Source organism: Salvia splendens, chromosome 15 (assembly GCF_004379255.2).
Source record: "Salvia splendens isolate huo1 chromosome 15, SspV2, whole genome shotgun sequence".
NCBI lineage: Eukaryota > Viridiplantae > Streptophyta > Magnoliopsida > Lamiales > Lamiaceae > Salvia > Salvia splendens.
The window spans coordinates 1,153,440-1,174,558 of record NC_056046.1 but is presented as its reverse complement, the minus strand read 5'-3'; the positions used below and the strand labels follow the sequence as shown (position 1 = coordinate 1,174,558).

The 21,119-nt window shown below is 36.3% G+C and overlaps 3 protein-coding genes, 1 long non-coding RNA gene and 1 pseudogene across 4 annotated transcripts; 3 read left to right on the top strand and 2 right to left on the bottom strand.

Annotated features, from left to right (window-relative positions):
* The first annotated feature begins 116 nt into the window (after window positions 1-116).
* On the top strand, window positions 117-3,986 carry LOC121768758 (putative late blight resistance protein homolog R1B-8). The gene is made up of 2 exons (XM_042165299.1): window positions 117-3,555; window positions 3,637-3,986. The coding sequence occupies exon 1, from the start codon at window positions 2,248-2,250 to the stop codon at window positions 3,547-3,549; it is 1,302 nt and encodes a 433-aa protein (XP_042021233.1). The 5' UTR covers window positions 117-2,247; the 3' UTR covers window positions 3,550-3,555; window positions 3,637-3,986.
* On the bottom strand, window positions 3,503-4,861 carry LOC121768759. Its single transcript, XR_006043411.1, has 2 exons — window positions 3,913-4,861; window positions 3,503-3,827 (listed from the first exon to the last, which is right to left on the bottom strand). It is a non-coding gene; the product is annotated as an uncharacterized LOC121768759 (long non-coding RNA).
* A 4,641-nt stretch (window positions 4,862-9,502) lies between these two features.
* On the top strand, window positions 9,503-12,076 carry LOC121768592 (putative late blight resistance protein homolog R1C-3). The gene has a single exon (XM_042165121.1). It carries the CDS (start codon window positions 9,503-9,505, stop codon window positions 12,074-12,076), a length of 2,574 nt encoding a protein of 857 aa, XP_042021055.1.
* A 903-nt stretch (window positions 12,077-12,979) lies between these two features.
* Window positions 12,980-16,471, top strand: LOC121768413 (protein NRT1/ PTR FAMILY 5.6-like). The gene is made up of 4 exons (XM_042164912.1): window positions 12,980-13,065; window positions 13,139-13,359; window positions 13,954-14,462; window positions 15,337-16,471. Exons 1-4 carry the CDS (start codon window positions 12,990-12,992, stop codon window positions 16,346-16,348), a joined length of 1,818 nt encoding a protein of 605 aa, XP_042020846.1. The 5' UTR covers window positions 12,980-12,989; the 3' UTR covers window positions 16,349-16,471.
* A 533-nt stretch (window positions 16,472-17,004) lies between these two features.
* On the bottom strand, window positions 17,005-19,092 carry LOC121768591 (annotated as a pseudogene).
* Window positions 19,093-21,119: the final 2,027 nt, after the last annotated feature.

Sequence of the window (21,119 nt, the reverse complement as noted above, 5' to 3'; positions counted from 1 at the left end):
TTTTAGCGAGTTAATTGATATGTGCGCATATTTTTATGATCTGCATATATTTTTATCATTTTATGGGACAACCAGCTCCTATGCCAAATTTCATGTCCGGAAAATGTTTGATGAAATGCTTGGTCAAAGTTTTTTCCTAAATAGCAAAAGAAAATAAGAAAATCTACATGGACATTAAGATGAATCAATTGGAAGCCACGTCGACGTCGATATTAGATTGACTGTCACCAGTTACCATGTTTGTGGAATCAATTTCAGTATAAAAAAATCTGAGAGGCTTCATAAAATCTTCCAAGCAAAAAAATTCATGGTTCAAACTATGGATTTCATTTTGCATATTCTCGATGAGCTGATCCTGTGAAACTCATCATCAACAGCATGTAGAACTGTCCTAATATGCGTCTCTGAGCTGAGAATCAACCATTAGTGTTCTTGTAGTTGATGCTCAGAAGCTGTTCGATACAATGACTCAAAGACTGCATCTTTGTACACAAATTATTTTCCGCAATTGGTATGGTTTCCTCCTTTTTTAGCTTCCGGAATTATGATATGGCTTCCACTTAGATTCATTTCTAGCTCCGTGTAGAATTCCTTATGCTATTTCGTTATCTTTTCACTCAAAATTACTTTTATCAAGCATATCATCAAAACACTTTCTGTGCATAAATTGCAACATGTTTGCCCTTTGTCTTTTTTCCTTGTTGATTTTAAAGTATACCCTTTATCTTTTATACCAACAACTAGTCATGCTTTTTCTTATAAAAATTAATGAATGCCAGCTATGAAAGAAACAATACAGTTTCAATAATTGAGTTAAATTGATAAGAATAGGGAAAATAATTGATCTTTAACAGTTAGAGCACTTTTCTCTCATATTTTATGGCCAAATTTTGAGAATTCAGTAGCATTCTCATTCACACTCTTCTCTCATATTCCACTTTTCTCTGCAACTCCAAAGAAACACACCTACAACCATGGCAGCTTATGCAGCTCTGCTTAATCTGATGCATATCATAGATAACCTCCGTCTTCATCCTCGCCCTCCTCTTCATCTTCACCACAAACAAGCTCATCTCCTCACTGAAAAAGTCACACACCTCCAAGAATTTCTCAGACGCTACAACCCTCGTCTCGGCTACAGCACAGAAGCCGATCCCTTGGAGCTTCGCATTGCAGATGCAGCTTATGCAGCTGAAGACATAATCGAATCTCATATCGTGGATCAGATCACAGGTGATGGCGGAGAGATGAGCTTCGAGGCCTTGTATCAAGCTCTAGACAAGGTGATACAAGACATGAATCTGATCGAAAAAGAAGCCATGGAGATTGAAAGGGGACTCGGAGTTCTAGATCATGTTCAAGAAAACTCGATGTATTCGGATTCAAAGAGATCGTTTTCCATGGTGGGAGTTGAAGATGTCAAAATTCAACTGATGGATAAGCTCACTTCTGATTGCCGCGATCTACTGATCATTCCCATTGTAGGAATGGGCGGAACGGGTAAGACGACTCTTGCTCGAAATATTTATCAGGAGCGTCTTATTACAGAGCATTTTCATACTTGTGCTTGGGCTACCATCTCGCAAGAATATAAAGTTAGACATATTATTGACCAAATTCTTGGACCAAATAATGATAAAAGTTTAAGTGAGGCTAAATTAGGAGAAAAGTTGTATAAAGATCTATGTGGTAGAAAATACCTAATTGTAATGGATGATATGTGGGATATTCATGCATGGGATAGAGTTAGGAGGTGTTTTCCAGACAACAAAATGGTAGTAGAGTAGTCGTAACAACTAGGCTATCAAATTTGGCATCTGAATTTCGGAGAAGTAGTAGTCTTGAGATGGAGCTTTTGGACGAGGCTCATAGTTGGGACCTTCTCTCTAAAACTGTGTTCGCAGAGGAAAGTTGCCCTCTTCATCTCGAAGAAATCGGGAAAAGGATTGCGAAAAGTTGCAAAGGACTTCCTTTATCAATTGTTGTGATTGGAGGACTTCTTTCCAAGTCTGAACATACGAGCGAATTTTGGGAATACATAGAGAAAAACTTAAGTCCGATTGTGAACCTAGAGGATGACGAGCGTTGCTTGAAAATCTTACACTTGAGCTATAAGCAATTGCCGGTTCATTTGAAACCAATCTTCTCCGAAGACGAGGTGATTCATGCCTCTAGGGTTGTTAGGTTATGGATTGCGGAAGGATTTATAAAACCAGTAAGTGGGAAGAGCTCTAAAGAGGTGGGGAAATGTATGTGAAAGAGCTTGCAGATAGAAATCTTGTTTTAGTTCATGCGATAGGGAGTATTGGAGGCATCAAGGAGTGCAAAATGCATGATTTGTTGAGAGACTTCTGCTTGAGAGAAGCTCGGAAGGAGAGGTTTTATAGTATTGTGGATGGAGAGGGCGAAACAAATGCGCGACGCGGCATTGTTTTTCCGACCACATCAATGGAGGAAGTTGCGCATGCCCTGCAGTCCATGCCACAAACCCGTTCTCTGATTTGGGGCCAGAACGTAAAACCACCATCGCTAAGATTGAGATGGCTAAGGATCCTTCAATCTACGAAGCCTTTCGTTTATCAAGAAACGATGCTCCAGTTGGTTAATCTTCGGCACGTTGCTGACGTGTCTCTGAAGGAGGAGAGTGTATTTCCTTCAATGCAACGATTTTGGAATCTTGAGACCTTGATCGTTGTAGGAGGCTTCGACGGCTCAGAATTTTCCTTGCCAGCTGAGATTTGGTGCATACCTCGAATCAGGTATATTCAGGTCGAGTATGTCCATCTCCCCGATCCTCCTGTTGGCGACGCTGCTGCTGATGACAATGGCGACGATGGTGGTGGTGTCTTACGAAACTTGCACACGCTGAAGAAGATAAGAAACTTCAAGTGCTGCGAAGATGTGGTTAAGAGAATTCCCAATATCAAGAAATTGGGAGTGTACTACAAAGAATTCGACGAGACAATGCGTCTTGAGAATCTTTTCTCTTTACATAAACTCGAGTCGTTGGAATTCGGTATATCAATGGATGGACAGAGCCTTAACTTCCCTCATTCGCTCAAGAAGCTGCCTCTAAGATTGCTCAACTCCAAGTTTAGCCAAGAAGTGTTGGGAATGATAGGTGTTTTGCCCCATCTTGAGAAGCTCACACTCGATCGTGGCAGTTTCGAAGAATGGAAGTGGGAAACAGTTGCAGGGCAGTTCAGCCGCCTGAAGTTCTTGGAGATTTCACGGTCGACTATAGTAGAATGGAAGATGGAGAGATCCCACTTTCCGCGCCTTGAGAAGCTTGTTCTTAGAAGGTTATATTACATGGAGGAGATTCCTCTAGAAGTTGGAGAGATTCTGACTCTTGGATCGATTTACTTCGTGTTTGGCCACACTCATGCTCTCAATTCACTTTTAAGAATAGTAGAGACACAGGAACTCTACGGAGTCGTATCCATTCGAATTCTACTAAGGCTTAAATATATAGTGAAATATGCAGATGAATGGAGCGAAGTAATAAAGCAGTGTAGGAACAGTCCCTACATTCGATTTGAAGTTTGAACCATGGTACAAATGGATTTCACTTGATTCTGTTTTCAGTAATTGATTTATGCTACTTTTGGCTAATCTATGAAGCGTGTGAAACAGACAAGGTTGATACAGGCTTAAGAAGTGCAGGCCCACCAACACAAGCCCCGTTCGAGACAGCCGAGCCTTGAACCATTCAGAATTGATATGTGATGGGTGCATCACTCCTATATCTTCATCATCATCATCATCATCATCATCATCATCATCATCATCATCATCAAACTACTATATGAGTTGCGGTGGATGCACTTGCATAATAGTGCAACAATAATAATTTAGTAGGAGTATTGTATATAAAAGTAATGAGAATGTATGATGTAAAAAAAATCATACTCAGTGATGCGAGGAGGCGGCTTGTTGAAGGCACATTTGATGTGGACAATAAACCTACATATTTGACAATGATATATCCAATATTTGAGGGGCAAAATTTTGCTGCACACATCACATTTGTAGCCAAATTTGAAATATTAAAGTGGGATGTATGAAGAGAGAGACAGATAGTGATGATGGTCTTCCCTTTTGAGAGTTTGAGGCAAGGAAGCACATCTCTCATGGATCCAATATTGGCAATCACCCTTGATACATGTGTAGGAGCTTCCCCGGCTTGTGATGCCGCAAGCATCACACTTGAAGGAACATCTTCTCCTCCACAGCTTCAATTCATGCTCGGGGTGATTTGCATCGACCACGCCCTTGTCGTGCGCGCACATAAGGTGCACCTCGAAGCTACATCCCGAGCTTGTACATTTGTAACAAATGCTATAAATAAAATCTTCGCAGATAAGACACCTAAATAATTCTTGACTGTGGCGTTGGCTGAGTATGTGTTGAGTGTGCAATGGATGTCGTATCTCTCTCACCGTTGCTGAACATTCTTCGTGTAATAGGTTCGGATACTCGCATCCCGGGATGCTGCACCCATAAGCTTGCTCTCCGCTACTAAATGAACGTTGACAACCATAACATCTATCGCTTCCAATAGTATCCGCCAGAGTAAGTGGATGCTTGTGGCTCCAATGATCAATCATCTCCTCCTCCTCCTCCATCTCTATCTTTTTTTCTATCTCACTCATTAATTGTGTGTTTTGTTTGTCGTAGTAACTAGTTTTGGAAATAAAATGATATGCTATCCCATCTCTCAAAACATTTTATAACCAACATTTAGCTCAAACCGACAATAAAATCAAACAAAACTTCCAACCACAGCAAAGAATATCCAACCACAGCAAAGAATATCCAACCACTCAACTGTCACATCAGTCAAAGAACATCTCCCTCTTTCTTTGGCATCTTGTCTTTGTCTTTTTCATGTAATCACTCAATCTTCTTTTTTTTGTTGATAAAGAGGAAAAAGAGGAATACTATGACAGTAAGTAAGACTCGATGAATAAAGGTTTTAATGCATAAATTGTTAGTGGAAAATGAGCCATATTTTAAAATTTCATATTTTTCAGGGACGAACGGAAAAAACATAGTTCATGCTTTTCATGGATGTAGGGAGTATCAATTATATCAATCCAATTGTAAAGCGCGGCAGAGAATTTTGTGTTGATTAAGTAAAATTCTAATTTAGTGGATGGATTGAATAGAGTCATGGAGAGTAAAATTATACCCCCTCTGTCATGTCACATAGTAGTAGAGTCATTTTGCCATTTTGATACGTTTCATAGTAGTGGAGTCATTTCCTTTTTTTTAGTAAAAGTCAACACATATCTTCTCAGTTACTTTACTATTTCTTACTTTATTCTCTCTTCATCTCTCTACCTTTTTCCATTTCCTTATTTATTCTTCATTTACTTAACTCACTCAACACAATTTTTCTTAAACCGCGTACCGAAAAGAAATGCATCAACTACTATGGAACGAAGGGGGTACTAATTTTAAAGGCTATTAATTAGTTTAATATATTAAAAGACAATTAATTAGAGTTGTAAATAACATTAAATAGGGGTGCCTGAAAATGCTAATTTTTCTTAAATTGCTAACTTGTCAACTCATCAACGTAGTGTATTAAAAATGTCAACACGATCACATTAAAATGTCAACACATATTTGAATTGACATTTTAATAAACTTTGTTGACATTTAAATATCAATGTCAACATAATGTGTTAACATATCAACTTAAGTTTATATTGTCATTTCAGTATCATTGTATTGACATTTTTTATACATTGTATTAATGGGTTAACAATTTAGCAACTTAAGAAAAGTTAGCAACGGATCACACTCCACATTAAATACATACATTTAATATTTGCTAAATGGAATAGAAGAATCATAGTATTACAAAACTTCGCAACTAATTAATTCTATAACATAATCTCCTTTTATCTCTTGTCTTTTGCTTTTCTAAAAGTTTGTATTTGTCTTTTGTTTTCTCTCTCCTTTTTTTCTTTCCCTTTCTCTTTAATTTATCTTTTGCTTTTCTCACGATTTGAATTTCTCTTTTGCTTTTGCTTTTGCTTTTGGATTCAGCTCAATAATCTTTTGCATATCTTAATGCTATTGAAAGTCATTTTTGCTCATATTTTACAGTACTAATAAATTATGTTACACGGAGTACTACTAATTTAGGCAAAAATTAATCATGTTAAAATATTAGTATAACTTTATAATACTGCTAGTCACTTATTATATCATAACTTTCATAATTTTCTCAATTGTCTCATAATCAAAAAGAATTTGGTGTCCTTTGTCTCTTTATTTTTAGTATATAGTCATATTTGGACATTTTTTGTCTGAGTGTCCAAATATAGACTTACAAGACAAAAAAATTGCTAAAGAAATACTATTAGTGGCCACCCCTCCATTGCAAATGCCCTTATATTTAATCTGCATGAAAAATATTTAATCACTATAAAACTTTTGTAATATTGTCCTACACACCTACAATGAATACTGTATTTGTGGAAAGGAGGTACACCACCATGGGCCCAAATCCAAGCTGGTGATAGTATTGGATGCATGTACGTATTAAAAATGAATCGTTTTTTTTATGAAAGTCTCAATCAAACCCAAACAGGTTGGAGTATCTATATTTAAAAATCAACACCCAATACTTTCATAGCATAAAGTATTATAACCAAATACTATAATTAGGGACGTCAATGTAGCCCGTAACCCGTGGGCTGGCCAGAATAGCCCGCCAAATTTATAGGGTTAGGGTTGGAAATTTCTAGCCCGATAAAATCAAAACCCGATTAGCCCGCACCCGATTAACCCGCAACCCATTAGGGCCAGACCCGAAAACCCGATGGGCTGGCCCGAAAACCCGATAAAATTTCTATTATTCTATTTTTTTTACTCCTAATTCGATATTTCATTGATTAATTTTAACTAAAAAAATAACTTTCAATTTTATATTAGATATACAAATTAAATATTGAATTTTTATTAATATAATAATTGATAAATAAATTAAAAACTTCAAATTCACAAAAAAAATATTTAAATTTCTAAAACATGCATTAAAATTCTACGAAATATCTCAAATATTAGTATTTGATCATGTTTATGATTGAGTTTACGCTTATATCTCAAATATATCATAATTAAATGTTTTACATTGTATGAATATTAGTAATTTTAATCATTATTTATTGGATTGATCGCATGTTAATATTATCGGTAGCAACCCAATTAACCCGCTGGGCTAGCCCGAAACCCGAGCTTTTAGGGTTAGGGCTGAGCTTTTATAACCCGAAAGAAATCACAACCCGATTAGCCCGCACCCGATTGACCCGCAACCCGAGTAGGGTTGGCCCGAAACCCGACGGGCCTGCCCGATTGACATTCCTAACTATAATAAGTTGATCCTCTCAATACAAAGTACTACTTGGTACTCCCACTATATAAGAGATTGTGGGCTTGTATCCATCTTCTTCTCCTAGGCCCAACAAAGCCCACTCCGGTCCATTAGTTCCATAACTTTTTTTTCTGTTTTTACTTAACTTCTTTTTAAATAAATGTTGAGTACTTGGCTTCCAGATTGTTTATTTATTTATTGGAATATTTTCCATGTGACTTTTTCATTTCTTTTGTGGAGAAATTAATCGAAATGTATTTCCCAGTGTTGGAAAATGTTTTTTTAAAGAAATTGATAGTGTGGAAATTGCAGAAAAAGCCAAAAATATTAAATTAGGCACTGTGGAGCATCGGATCAAAGATGATGTGTTGTGAGCGGGAAGTTAAACTAGCAGTGCGTCATGATAGAATAATAAGAGGATGATTAGTGATATAAATTAGAGATAAATACGATTGTTATTGTTAAAAAGTAACATGGTGTTGGAAAAACGCTAGTGGTGTCGTCATAATTACTATCTCCGTCTCAACTAAGTTGAGTCGCATTCTTTTTTGGGACGTCACAAATAAGTTGACCATTTCCTTTTTTAACAAAAACAAAACATTCAATCACTCTTACTTTATTTCATCACTACTTTACTCTCGCTCATCTCTCCTACTTTTTCATTTCTCCAAATCTTTTTTGATTTATATTTAATTTATTCAACATAATTTCTTAAGTACCGTGTCCAAAAATTTTGTACAACTTAGTTGGAATGAACGAGTTATAACACTCGTTGTCCATTACTATTAATGATTTACTCCATAATGTGGACTTTTGATGCTCGTGATCAACAATTTGTCGGCACACTAATCATCCAATTGGGTGATATAATATCATTCATGGCCTCCTCCCTTCCACATAAAGTCAAATTGATTGCTTAGCGATTTTGATTGGTCCAATATATATTTGATTACTCTAGCTAGCCATGAGGGGCCTACTTTAGTTTTTAGTTAGAATAAAAAAATAAATATTACTCCCTCGTTTTAATCGTTTTAAGGAAGATGATCATCTCTTGGACAATACGAGAATTTATATAATTTTTTTTATGTGAATTGAAAAAAGTAAAATAAAAGAAATGAGATAAAATAAATATAAAATATTTCTATTTTTAGTAATATGTCATTTTGACTGGAACAATTCAAAAGGAGAGAGTATTTGCATTTAAAGTCAAATTGATTGGTTAGAGATTTTGATTGGCCCAACATTTGATTACTATAGGCTATAGCTAGTCGTTGAGGGGTCAACTTTCGTTTATAGTCAGAGTAAAATAATTGAATTTGGATTTGAAATCTTATTTTTTATTCAAAAATAGTACTCCCACAACTTTTCTTTTTAGTTTATCCCACAAAGATGTCAAATTTTCTTTTTTGGATAAAGCTACCTCTCATATTCATATAAATATACTATTTTTTCTCTCTACATAACATACAAAACAACATCACCTAAAATCTCGTGTCAATCTTCAATTGTGTCATCATTATGGAACGGAGGGAGTACTACTTAGTAAAATTTAGAGAATAGAGTGAGTCCGAGAGAAGGCAAAGACTGGCGGAGCATGAATTATTTCCATGAAATTTATTATTGTACTAAAAAAAAGTAAACACGAGTTTTAATACATAATTAATAAAGTAAAAAAATAAAGAGAAAGATGGATAAAGAATAAAAATTTGAGAAAAAAAAAGAAAATAATGCAAATAGCATAGTACGATCTGAACTGAAATAGGAGGCAGTTAACTTGGGACAGAATATAAAATATTAGGTTAAATTGAAAAATATATACAAAAAAATGAAATAATGATAATAATTTTTTTTAATCTAAAATAATCAAATAAAAAATTATACCATAATAAAATAATAATGAAACCTTTTATATCTTGATTATCAATATATTGAGAAAAGGTTATGGGCTTCATTCGTGAATTGAAGATGTTACGGGCCTTATGGCTGCTAAGATAGTTGGGCCCCACGCGTGAATTGTATATCACAATATGATATTGATCTTCTTTTATTTTTTTTGTATTTTTTTTTATCATTTTCATTCACACTGACACTGTATTCAGTTTCTGAGCATTCATGGCGGCTTATGCAGCTGTGGTTTCTCTTATGAAAATCATTAACGATATTGAAACTCATCCATCCCCTCCTATTTCTCTTGATAAACAACAAGTTGAATCTCTCACCGAAAAACTTGTGTTTTTGCAGGAATTTCTCGAGAGCTATAACTCTCCTTTTGCATGCAGCAACGAAGCAGATCCACTGGAAATGCGTATTGTAGATGCAGCTCATGCGGCCGAAGATGTGATCGAGTCCTATATTGTTGACACAATCGGTGATGAACAAATCAGTTGCTTCCACTTCTATCAAAATATGCATAGAGTGATAGAAGAAATGGAATTGATCAAGAAAGAGGTTACTGTGATAACGAAGGACAAGGAAGTAAAGGAGGGAGTGGCTCCGGATGGTGTTGGTTTAAGATCCGATCCCACTGAGAAGAACCATGCCATGGTAGGGTTTGACGACGTGTTGGTTGAGCTCCTGGATAGGCTCGAGGGAGGACGCGCTGGTCGCCAAATCATCCCTATCGTAGGGATGGGTGGCATCGGTAAAACCACTCTTGCCAAAGGTGCGTTTGAACACCCGCTTATTAAGGAGCGTTTTGATATTTGCGTGTGGGCTACCATTTCGCAAGATTATAATATAGTAGAAACTCTTAGGCAAGTTCTCTCGAAAGCAAGAGGGGAGTTGAGCAGTGCGAGTGAAGATGACTTGGGGGAAATACTACATAAATATTTAGCTGGTAGGAGATATTTCGTTGTAATGGATGATATGTGGAGTGTAGAGGTATGGGACAAGATGAAGTTTTTCTTTCCTGAAAATAAAAATGGGAGTCGGATAATAATAACAACTAGGATGTCAAACTTGGCTTCATGCTTGACTGATTCCAATAACCTAGTTAAGATGAGATTTCTAGACGAGGTTAGTAGTTGGACTTTGTTCTCCAAAACTGTGTTTGGGGGACAAAGTTTTCCTACTCAACTCGAGAGTATTGGAAAGAAAATTCTGGAAAAGTGTAATGGACTTCCTTTGGCGATTGTTGTGGTAGGGGGTCTAATGGCAAAATCCGAACTTACACTAGGATACTGGGACCACATTGAGAAAAACTTAAGCTCAATAGTGAATTCGGAGAATGGTGATTATTGCTTGAGAATATTGAAATTGAGTTATAATCATATGCCTGTCTATCTAAAGCCTTGTTTTCTGTATATGGGAGTGTTTGAGGAAGACCGTGCAATTAGAGCTTCAACAATCGTTAAGCTATGGATTTCTGAAGGATTTCTTAAACCAGTAGACAATAAAAGCTTGACAACTATTGCCAAAGAGTACTTAAAGGAGCTAGTTGATAGAAATCTTATTATGGTAGTTCATAACTTGGGGATACTTGGGAATGTAAAATACTGCAAAATTCATGATTTACTAAGAGATCTATCTTTGAAAGAAGCTCGAGAACAGAGGTTTTTTTATGACTTGAAGGAACATAGTCCTCCACGAGAAAATAGCCAACAACGCTTTGTTATTCAGAGAAGCACTTCAAAGGAAAATATCCTTGAAGCCTTTGAATCTATGTCACGTGTTCGTTCTTATGTATGTGTTGACAATGAAGTCTCAGAATTGCCAAATTCAAGATTGTTGAGGACACTATATGCATATGATCGAACAGATGGACAGAGAGGCTGCGCTTATTCCCCGGAAAATGTGTTTCATTGCGTGAATTCACGATACCTTGCTTTTAGAGCTAATTGGGAGTGCGTGATTCCTTCAATCAATCTGCTTTGGAATCTACATACACTAATCATAAATTGTAGTAAGAATTTTTTTGCACCAGCTGAAATTTGGAAGATGCATAACCTTAGACATGTCGACTTCTTACAAGGGAAATTGCATCTCCCAGATCCTTCGAGCATCGACAAAGATGTTACTATCATGGAGAATCTAGAGGCGATCAAGGGAGTGAATAATTTCAGTTTAAGTGAAGATGTTGTTAAAAGAATTCGCAATATCAAGAAATTGGATATGAAATATGATGTGAAACTAGTTGAGAGAGTGAACTATCTCAGCTATCTTCAATGTCTTAGTGAACTGGAATCCTTGACGCTGTGGATCCTCTCGTTCGACGATGGGAAGTGTCTGTTGAAGAAGATGAGCTTCCCTCGCTCCCTTAAGAAGTTGACTCTCTTTCTACCAAGTGATTTTGAGTTGGAAGACATACTGCAAATGATAGGTTCGTTACCACTTCTTCACCAGCTCTCGTTGTATGGGGGTCGCTTTGGAACACGCGAGTGGGAAACAATTGAAGGCCAATTCCCGAGTCTCAAGTCACTAACGTTGTATGGATGCCGTGACCTAGAAAACTGGACAGTGTTAGAGAGCTCCCACTTTCCACTTCTTCGGGATCTCTGTCTTTCTTGTTTAAGAGAATTGGAAGAGATCCCTTTAGAAATTGGAGAAATACCAACGCTCAGATTGATTGAATTGAAGCGTTGCAATGAATCAGTGGTGTTGTCAGCTAAACAGATATTAGAGGAGCAAAAGGATTTACATGGAGACCTACTTGACCTTCTTGTTCGTTCCAACTCTCAAGTTTTATGAGTATGAATTTTAGGCTTAGTTTTTAGTAGTAGTAACTCTTTTTTCCTGTGTTTTCCTTGTAAACTTAATCAACTCAACTTACAACTTTTCATTTGATACCATGAAATTTAAAATGTTTAGAATTTGAATTACTACATAAAATTAAATTTTTTGTTATAAAATTCTAACTTAATATTCCGTAAAATATTTTATTTGGTAAAAATTAAATAATTGATAGGAGTATATATTTTAATTTTATTTTTTGGTTTGATATGTAAAAAATCAAAACAAAATTTGATGAATTAATTGTAGACTGGTACAATCTTCTGAACCACTTGTCTGCTGGAGCTCGTGATTTGATTCGAAGGATCCTGTTGGTCGACCCTGCAAGGAGGATTACCATTCATGGCATACGGCAACATTTTTGGTTCCAACCTCGATTAAGCTCTCAATGCAATCCAACATCTAAATATGGTAACAAATTAACCTTTTTGTTTACCATATAAGTTTCCGAAAAATTCATATGCAGCCATCATTGCAGGGTTTTATGATTTGAGAGGGGCCACCTTATTCAATCAGTGCAACCACTAAGAAGAAAATTATGTGCTACGCAAACGTGGCCTCCTTCCTTTCTACATAGTCATTCAAATTGATTGTTTAGTGATTTTGATTGGTCCTAGAATTTGATTACTTGTCAAAATCAAAAACCTAAATATTTGGATTTGAAATAGTACTATCAAGTTTAGAAAATGAAGTGAAGTCTTAAAATGTGAAAACATAAAGTTGGAGAAAACGTTAGTTATTCAACACACAAGTTTGTTGACTTGAACAAGTCAAGATAAAATCCCTCATGAAGTAAAAAAGGATTAAACCACATATGTACCGGCAGTGGTGTATCCAGAATTTTTTTACAATGGATTCTCAGAGTCCAGCAATGAAGCTCGTCCAACTCTTCCGCGAATGGCGTCGCGACTACGTTGTCTTCACCAAGTCCATCGTTTTCATCTTAGGTGAGATTAATCGTCGCAAAATTTATCGACGGAATCTTCTAGAACTAATGTTGATTGTGCTAAACAAGCGCAGGCCTCATATTTAGCTACAAGTTGGTGGAGAAGACGTTTCTGAACATCTTGATCACGCGCCTCACCAACGCGTGGGTGAATTACGACTTCCGGCGAGCTGTTGTGGTCGTGAATTTGCAGGAAGGATCAGCCGCGCTTCTGGTGGTGTTCTTCGCTTGTGTCGCCGACGTTCGCTCCGGCCGCTTCAAAATGGCGGTTTTCTCCACCGCAGTTTGCATCATCGTGAGTATTCTTTTCCATATACCAAAATGAAATTCTAGATGAAATTGGAGGAGGTAGGTTGTAGACAAATAAAAAAAATTGGTAGATGCTTTATTGAGCTCAATTTTCTTATACTCAAATAGATACCAATAATTTTATACTCCTACTGTTTTAAATTAGTAGGCTACGTTAACTTATTTTAGCCTTATACATACATATTTTGACCTTTCTCAATTACTTTTGCTACTCATTTTATATAACATCAATTGTTTGCAATTATTTTTTCATTTTTTTTCTAACCTAATCCTCCATTATTTGACAATTAGTCTTGTCTGCGTCAATTTAGTGAGGGCTAAATATGATTTTGGATGATTTCGACAAAATTAAGAAGAGTTTGCAATATGTCTCATTTAAGTTCGATATGCATTTAAAGAAATGCAAAGGAAAATTGGTGAAAAAGTTAGTAAAACATAGACTCGTTTTAAATAGGTATATTAGTTTTATAATTAAAAGTTAATTGAACGTGTAATATATTTACTAAATATAATAAAAGTGAAATGAGATACGGTGAAAATAGAATGAGAGTTTTAATGACATATGGAGAGAATATTTCAGGGATTGTCGCTCAACGCTCTGGCAGTTGGAAACAACGAGCAACGCCTCAATTTCCGTTTATTCTACCCTGCATTGGGCCTCATGACTCTGGCACAAGCAGCGCAAACTTTCACGCTGCGTGCGTTTCTTGACGATCAGCTGCGGCCGAGGGATGTCATTGTAGCCCCCACAGCCACCCACCTCGCAGATGGGAGACGCAGCATGTTCTGGTGGTACTCTGTCGCGTTCGTTGCTGCCATTTTCGCGCAGTTTGGGCCTTTAGCGGATTACAAGTTTAGGAAACTCGCAATAGTGTTAGCGGCCATGATGGGATCTTGCTTCTTATTGTTCTTGCTGGGTGCCAAATACTATGTCTTCGCCTCCACAGTTCCGAACCCTTTCAGAGGCGTTGGGTTCGTCCTTGTCAAGGCGGTCGCCAAGAGAAAAGTCGAGTACCCGCTAACTCCAGAGGGGTTGTTCCACAACTTTAACAGCGATCTTCATATCCCGCCTCGTGTTCCGTGGTTGAGGTGGGTAAAGAAGTTTTTTGTTGAGATATTCACACGTAAGTTATCTAGTAACGAAAATGTTAATTAATTAAAAAGTTGATTGACTTAAATATCTGTTGAATTACTCGTCCTATCACCAGTTGATTTTAAAATCGACATTCATTAGGGTTTAATGTGAATATGTGATCATACCTACCCCCTAAAAGATTAGGCCGGTTTAGTTGTGTTCATATTTAGTTGTTCATTACAATCTCTCATTCATGTATTTTATGAATTTGTAGCTTGGATTGAAACTTCTCTAGTTACATTCATAGAAAAGGCTAAATTTCTACTTCATTCTTTAATAATTTACCATCTTTCCTTAATTTGGTTAAATTGATTTTCTCTTTAGATTTCTCTCTTCATTTGACACTAATCCACTATTAGAGCATCAGAGGCTGTCCCCGCGGACGTCGGACCGGCATGGCAGACGTCCCGCGCGAGCGCGAGGCGGACGCGGACGCGGACGTCGCTTGCGGGACACTGCAGATCCGCGGCTTTCTGACGACGTCCGTCGGGACATCCGTCGTGATGTGGGATGTCCTTATGACGTGGCAGTGTAGTGTGAGATCCTTATGACGTGGCAGGAGGTGTTTTTGAGAAGTCCGCCGGGACATCCGTCCCGCTGTGGATGCTCTTAGGCTCAGATATAATCTACATCATCACATGATTCACATTCATCACCCTTATAGGGTAATCTAAGTATTGAAATATGAAATATTTTCTAAGTGTGTGAGAGTTGGCCAAGTGATAGAGAGGTTATGTCTGAGGTCTCACGCGGCCTTTAAATTTAAATTCATTATCCATCCAAAAAATGAAAGATTTTCTAACTTGTGCTTCTTTCCAAAATGCCTAGGTGGGTAGACAGAGCGGCGATCGTGCAAGGCGCAATCCAGCCGGGCGAGGCCGTCCCTTCCACCGTCGAACAAGTGAGGAGAGTAAAGCTTCTGTTGAAGATGCTTCCATTATGGTCATGTTTCCTCACCTTGAGCCTGGTTGCCGCTTCTGGCAGCACATTCTTCTTAGAAGAAGCCTTCAGCCTCGGCGGAAACATACGCCACGTCATCTTCTTCGCCAATCTGCAGAAGTTCACAGAGGTCGTAGTCTCGGTAATATCCTACTACACAATCGAGCGCCTAAAGAGCTACAGTGAGCAGAAAATGGAACTCGTGAGAATCGGAATTGGGATGTCGTGCTGCGCCCTATGCTGCATGGCTGCCTGGGCGACGTCGCCCAGGCTGCATGGGACTGGCATGAGCGTATACTGGCTAACTCTGCGCTACTTGTTGTTGGGGATAACGCAGGGACTCGCCGGGGATGGGCTGGAATTGTTCTACAAATCTCAGGTTTTGGAGAGTTTGTTCCGATTCGGGCCGCCGTTTGTCGAGATCATGATGGGTGTTGGCAGATATCTGAGCATCGTTTGTGTCTTTGTGTTCAGCGGAAAATGGTTTCAAAAGGATCTAGAAGATAGTCGCGTCGACAAGTATTATATTTTTTTGGGGTGTTTGAGTGTTGGGAATTTTGTGGCCTACTGTTTGGCAGTGCGGTGGTATGGAGACGACGACTTCCTGGTGGACGAAGACATGGGGATTGTAGAGCAAATGTTGGCCGAGATAGAGGGGCGCCAGCGGGCTCTGTCAGAGCCCGGAGAGAGAAGAATGCGTGGAGAAGACAATAGAGGGGAAAGCTCCGCCTCTGTCTCTGGCTTCAGACAAGAGGCGGAGGTATATGAAGACCCGCTTTTGGGATCTTCGGAATCCAACAAAAATATATCTACATATAATTATGTGTTGATGCGAGCAGTGACGGTGTTTTCGCGTCTGAACTCAAGGGCAGCGCGCAGGCGGCAGTTGAAGGATCAATAGAGTATATATATAGTATTTCATCCGTCCACCCGTAAGAGTCTCACTTTGACTTACCATAAATTTTAAAAAATGTAATGTGATAATATTAGTGGAATATGATGTACATTACCAAAAATAGTGAAATGGGCAACTATACGTAAATAGACTATTCCGAATGCATATATTGATTTTTTTTTTCTACAAAAAATTGTAAATTTTGTATATTTCTATAAGAAAAGGCGTGAAATTGATAAACTTTGGGGAGTGTGAATTTTATAATTATTCTTAATTATAATGAATCTTTTATAGGAATACAAAATATGAACTAATGAATCTTTTATATCACCAAAAGTATAGATTAGAGTTGATAACATCTCAATATTGCCGGAATGTAGAAATAAAACTTCATAAATATTTATTCAAAATGTTTATACCATCGTTAAACAAACATTGAGATTATAGAGAAATTAAAAACGTGGGCATTAAAATACAATCATGTGTTAATAGATAATGATTTTTGGTATTTCCAGCACAAAATAAAATCCTAACAAGTGGTCTACTATAATATCCTTGCCGATAGCAATATCTATCTAAATGGATGTTAGAAGCTATTTGCGACAAAAGTAAATAAACATAGTGATGAACCGAAGCCGCGTCAAGAAGAGGAAGTGGTTGCATTAGGCTCGGGGCCGGTTGTCCAATAGTATATAGTACGCGACGGTAGCCTGCACCATAATTAAGGCCATCATTAATAGTATTATAAGAAATTTTCATTAAAACTGAAATAATTCAGATTAGAGAGTTGTTAGTTTACATACTTTATTTTGTAGGTTGGCATGCAGTGAAAGAATAAGGTAGCCCCTCACAAACCCTAACCTCAACAACTTGCTCAATGATTTCATTATCAAGCTGCAACAATAATCAAACTGCATATGAATTTTTTGGAAACTTGTGGTAAACAAAAGGGTTAATTAATTTGTTACCATAGCTTGGGTTGCATTGAAAGGTAAAAAGGGAGGAAGAATTGGTTAGAACCAAGGATGGTGTCGTATACCATCAATGGTTATCCTCCTCGCAGGGTCCACCACCAGGATCCTTTCAATCAAATCACGAGCTCCTATAGACACGTGGCTCGGACGAGCGTATGTTGCAGTCTAAAATTGATCATAAGTTAGCTAGGTATATAATGATGCATCTCAATTGAAAGCATAGTTTAGTACATAAATATGTATACCGTTATTTTGTTGCATAGTGTGGAAATATTTTGATCATCAAAAAGCAAGAGTCCCACAAGGAAGATAATACAAAATAGCACCACAACTCCAAATATGCCATTTAACATATCTTAATTAGTCCTAACCCTAACCCTAACCCTAACCCTAACCCTAAATAAATACAATTATATTTAAAAGAATTAGTAAAAGCAACCTCAGGTGCAATATAGTTTGTGCTTCCACAAGCGGTTCTTAGTAAATTGTCATCCCTCATAATGTTGCTTAATCCAAAATCAGCAATCTTCACGTTGCCTTGTCCATCTAAAAGCAAATTCTCCGGCTTAAGGTCGCGATGAACGACATTTTTACTATGGCAATGCTCCACTCCTGCAATAATCTGCTGGAAATATTGTCTAGCCTCATCTTCTGGCAGGGACGGGTCAGCATGTATCAAGAAGGGGCAAATGCCCCTCCTCCATTTTCTTCACATATATATAATTTATATAATATAAAATTTATTTAGTTTAATTTCTCATTAATTGCCCCATCTAAAATACTTGAATTTTGCCTATGTATATTTTTGCCCCTCCCAGTATAAATTCCTGGCTCCGTCCCTGTCTTCTGGCAACCTCCCTTTTCGAATATGTGATCGAAGAGCTCACCTTGCACCAAGTACTCCATGATCATATATATAACTGTTGGTGTGTCTATAACCTCATAGATGCGCACCACAGGTGGATGCACACACAATCTCGCTAATTGTATTTCTTGTCTCACTGCATATAACTCACTCACTCTTAGAAACAAAAAAGAAACATTTTTTTTCTACTGTTAGCAATCTAAAAAACAAAGGGTATGCATGTTAGTGGCGAAGTCAGAATTTTTATACTGGCAGGCCCAAATTATTAATAACAGTTGTGGGTATTTTCGGTTTCCAATAGTAGCTCCGATCTAAGGAGCAATGAGAAAAAGATAGATAATGAGAAAGAAATATTTATGTCTTTTTTCCACTTACTAAATCATAAATATTATACTTAATTTCACTTGTTATTTCTCATCATAGATAAAATTCAATACATAATAGTAATAAACAAATGTAATAAATATATAATAAAAGTATAAAAAAAATAGAGATTTCTATGAAACAAAAATGAACATTAAATATAAACAAACTAAACTATCAAATTCATGGGGGTCCCGCCCATACATATGTGGCTTCGCCACTGATACATATGTTATAAATTCATAATTTTTGAAATTCGAATTATCATGTAGATAAACTGAGAAATCATTATTAACAATCTAAATAAAACACATGTGTTATTAATTCATAATCTTTGAGAGTGCAATCTAAATGATTTTACCCCATTCTTCAGCTTATTGGCGATTGATGAATTCGCCATTTTCTTGCATCTCCTGAAGATTAATTATTTTAACAGCTACATAATTTCTCGTCAAAACATGTTGCGCAATTTTGACCTTTGCAAAGGTGTCACGCCCAAGCACCTTCCCGACTCTGTAGTTCCTCCCAAGTGGATTGAAAACCTCCATATATTGATAGAAACACAAAATTCGCGAGTTTGATTTGAAAGTAGAGAGTGAGTTTTAGCAAATTAATAATCATGTCACATACATATTTGTAATGAGTGACATACTATAGCCAAGGAAATAAAATAATATGAAATCAAATTAAATCATAATAAAAGAAATAAATTGTAATAATGGAAATATGGTTCAAAAGGAATTTAAATTCATAAGCTATAGCGTTTCACTCGTCAACCTAAAATCTTATTTTTTGAGCTTGATTAATTTCGACATTTGTTAATTATGGTTGATTGTACCGACGATGATCTTGTCTAATATTTTTTGATTTCTTATTTCCTACTTTAGTTAATAATATAGGTATTAGTTATTACACAAGATTCCAATTTTAATAAAAAAAATATATCATTCCTTATTTATATTATAATTCGTATATAAATTAATACACATAGAACATGAGCTACATATTGTCAGCCCATTTATTTAAAATTTTATTTTGGCATTTGAGGTTTTGAAATTGGTCTTCACAATATAAAAGAAGATTGTGGGCTCGGATCCATCTTTTCTCTCAAGCCCAACAAATCCCATTCCCATCCATTTCTCTCCATTCGATAATAAAAGTTTCGTTTTTCATTTCGGTTGCATGCTCTCGTTTATTTTTACTATAAACGATAAATAGGCTTCACATTCACTTATATATTATATTATAAAATTAATACTCCTATTAAATCTTTTCCTGCTTTGAACTCCTCTTGAAATAAATGTTTTGTATTTGGTTTTCAGTTTGTTTATTTATTGGTACATTATCATTGGAAAAAAAATTCAATTCTTACTGTATGCATGGAGAAACTAGTTGAAATATACATTGTTGGAAAATGGGGGAAAATAAAAAATATAAAATTAATGTAGGAATTGCAGAAATGGAAGTCAAAGCAACACCAAAATAACAAATTAGGCACTGTGGAGCAAAAAATCAAAGATGATTGGTTGGGAGCAGAAATTGCAATATTTTGGTTGGACACCAGAAAAAGAGATGGAAAAAAGCATGTTGAAATTGCAGAGTAGAGGAGGAAAGTTAATGTAGGGGATGGGCCATGGAAATGTACTAGTCTCGTCGCTATTTATTTTTCTTATTTTTTCTTTTCTTTGTCACTGTTATAAATTTAGAATCTCTTCGTATTTTGCCGTTTTTAAAATTTTCACTGTATAATTTTATTTTCATTAGATTATGTATATTCAACATAATTAATAGTAGTACTTCATATAATGTTGTGTTATTTTGTAAACAGAAGATACTGTTAGACAAGGAAACAAAAGGATCCCAAATTGTTAGATAGTATTATTTACCTTGTAGGAATTGCGCTATTTTAATGTGTATATTAGTATTTCCTAACTTAATGTCTTATTTTATAATTTTACTTAAAAATAATGCCGAACTATCAAATTTATACTACAATAATATTACACCTCTTAACATTGATATTCCTCATACTAATTTTGTATTTTTGGAAAAGCTTTAGTAGTACTTTTTTTTTTGTAATTACTAAGGTATTTATCGGCGAGCTAAGCAACTATTTCCAAGCTGATTTGTAAGTATCTTAATGGATGTTAAACATAAAAATTTAAAAGGGTTTCATACCCAAAACAAACATCAGAGAAACTTCATTAATAGTACTTCTATTTCATAAACGAAAAACAATTATTGTGAGAGCTAACCAATCGTCTAGTGTTCATTAAATATTGTCAAAGTCGACAAAAAAAATGATGGCCTTCTGTTGGAATGAGGTTGGGGTTTATGACCAGTCGGCACACATTTTAAGACGGCCCTCTTTTTATCTCTCTTTCACACACACACACACACACACACACTCACACACATTTGATTATATAGATACAATTATTCACAACACAAAAAATTTCATATTCTTAGTAGTAAATTTAGAACTATTAAATTCAAATTCCATATGATTATGAAACTCGATAAAAAAAGATAAAGAAGAAAATTGATTTTTAAAAAAATTAAAAATTGAACATAC

What these genes read in the sequence shown, in the direction of transcription:
- LOC121768758 (XM_042165299.1), top strand. Translation starts at nt 2,248, where the DNA reads ATGTATGTGAAAGAGCTTGCAGATAGAAATCTTGTTTTAGTTCATGCG.
- LOC121768592 (XM_042165121.1), top strand. Translation starts at nt 9,503, where the DNA reads ATGGCGGCTTATGCAGCTGTGGTTTCTCTTATGAAAATCATTAACGAT.
- LOC121768413 (XM_042164912.1), top strand. Translation starts at nt 12,990, where the DNA reads ATGAAGCTCGTCCAACTCTTCCGCGAATGGCGTCGCGACTACGTTGTC. An exon ending in GTCCATCGTTTTCATCTTAG is followed by an intron (nt 13,066 to 13,138) that starts GTGAGATTAATC and finishes AAACAAGCGCAG; the next exon opens with GCCTCATATTTAGCTACAAG. An exon ending in CCACCGCAGTTTGCATCATC is followed by an intron (nt 13,360 to 13,953) that starts GTGAGTATTCTT and finishes AGAATATTTCAG; the next exon opens with GGATTGTCGCTCAACGCTCT.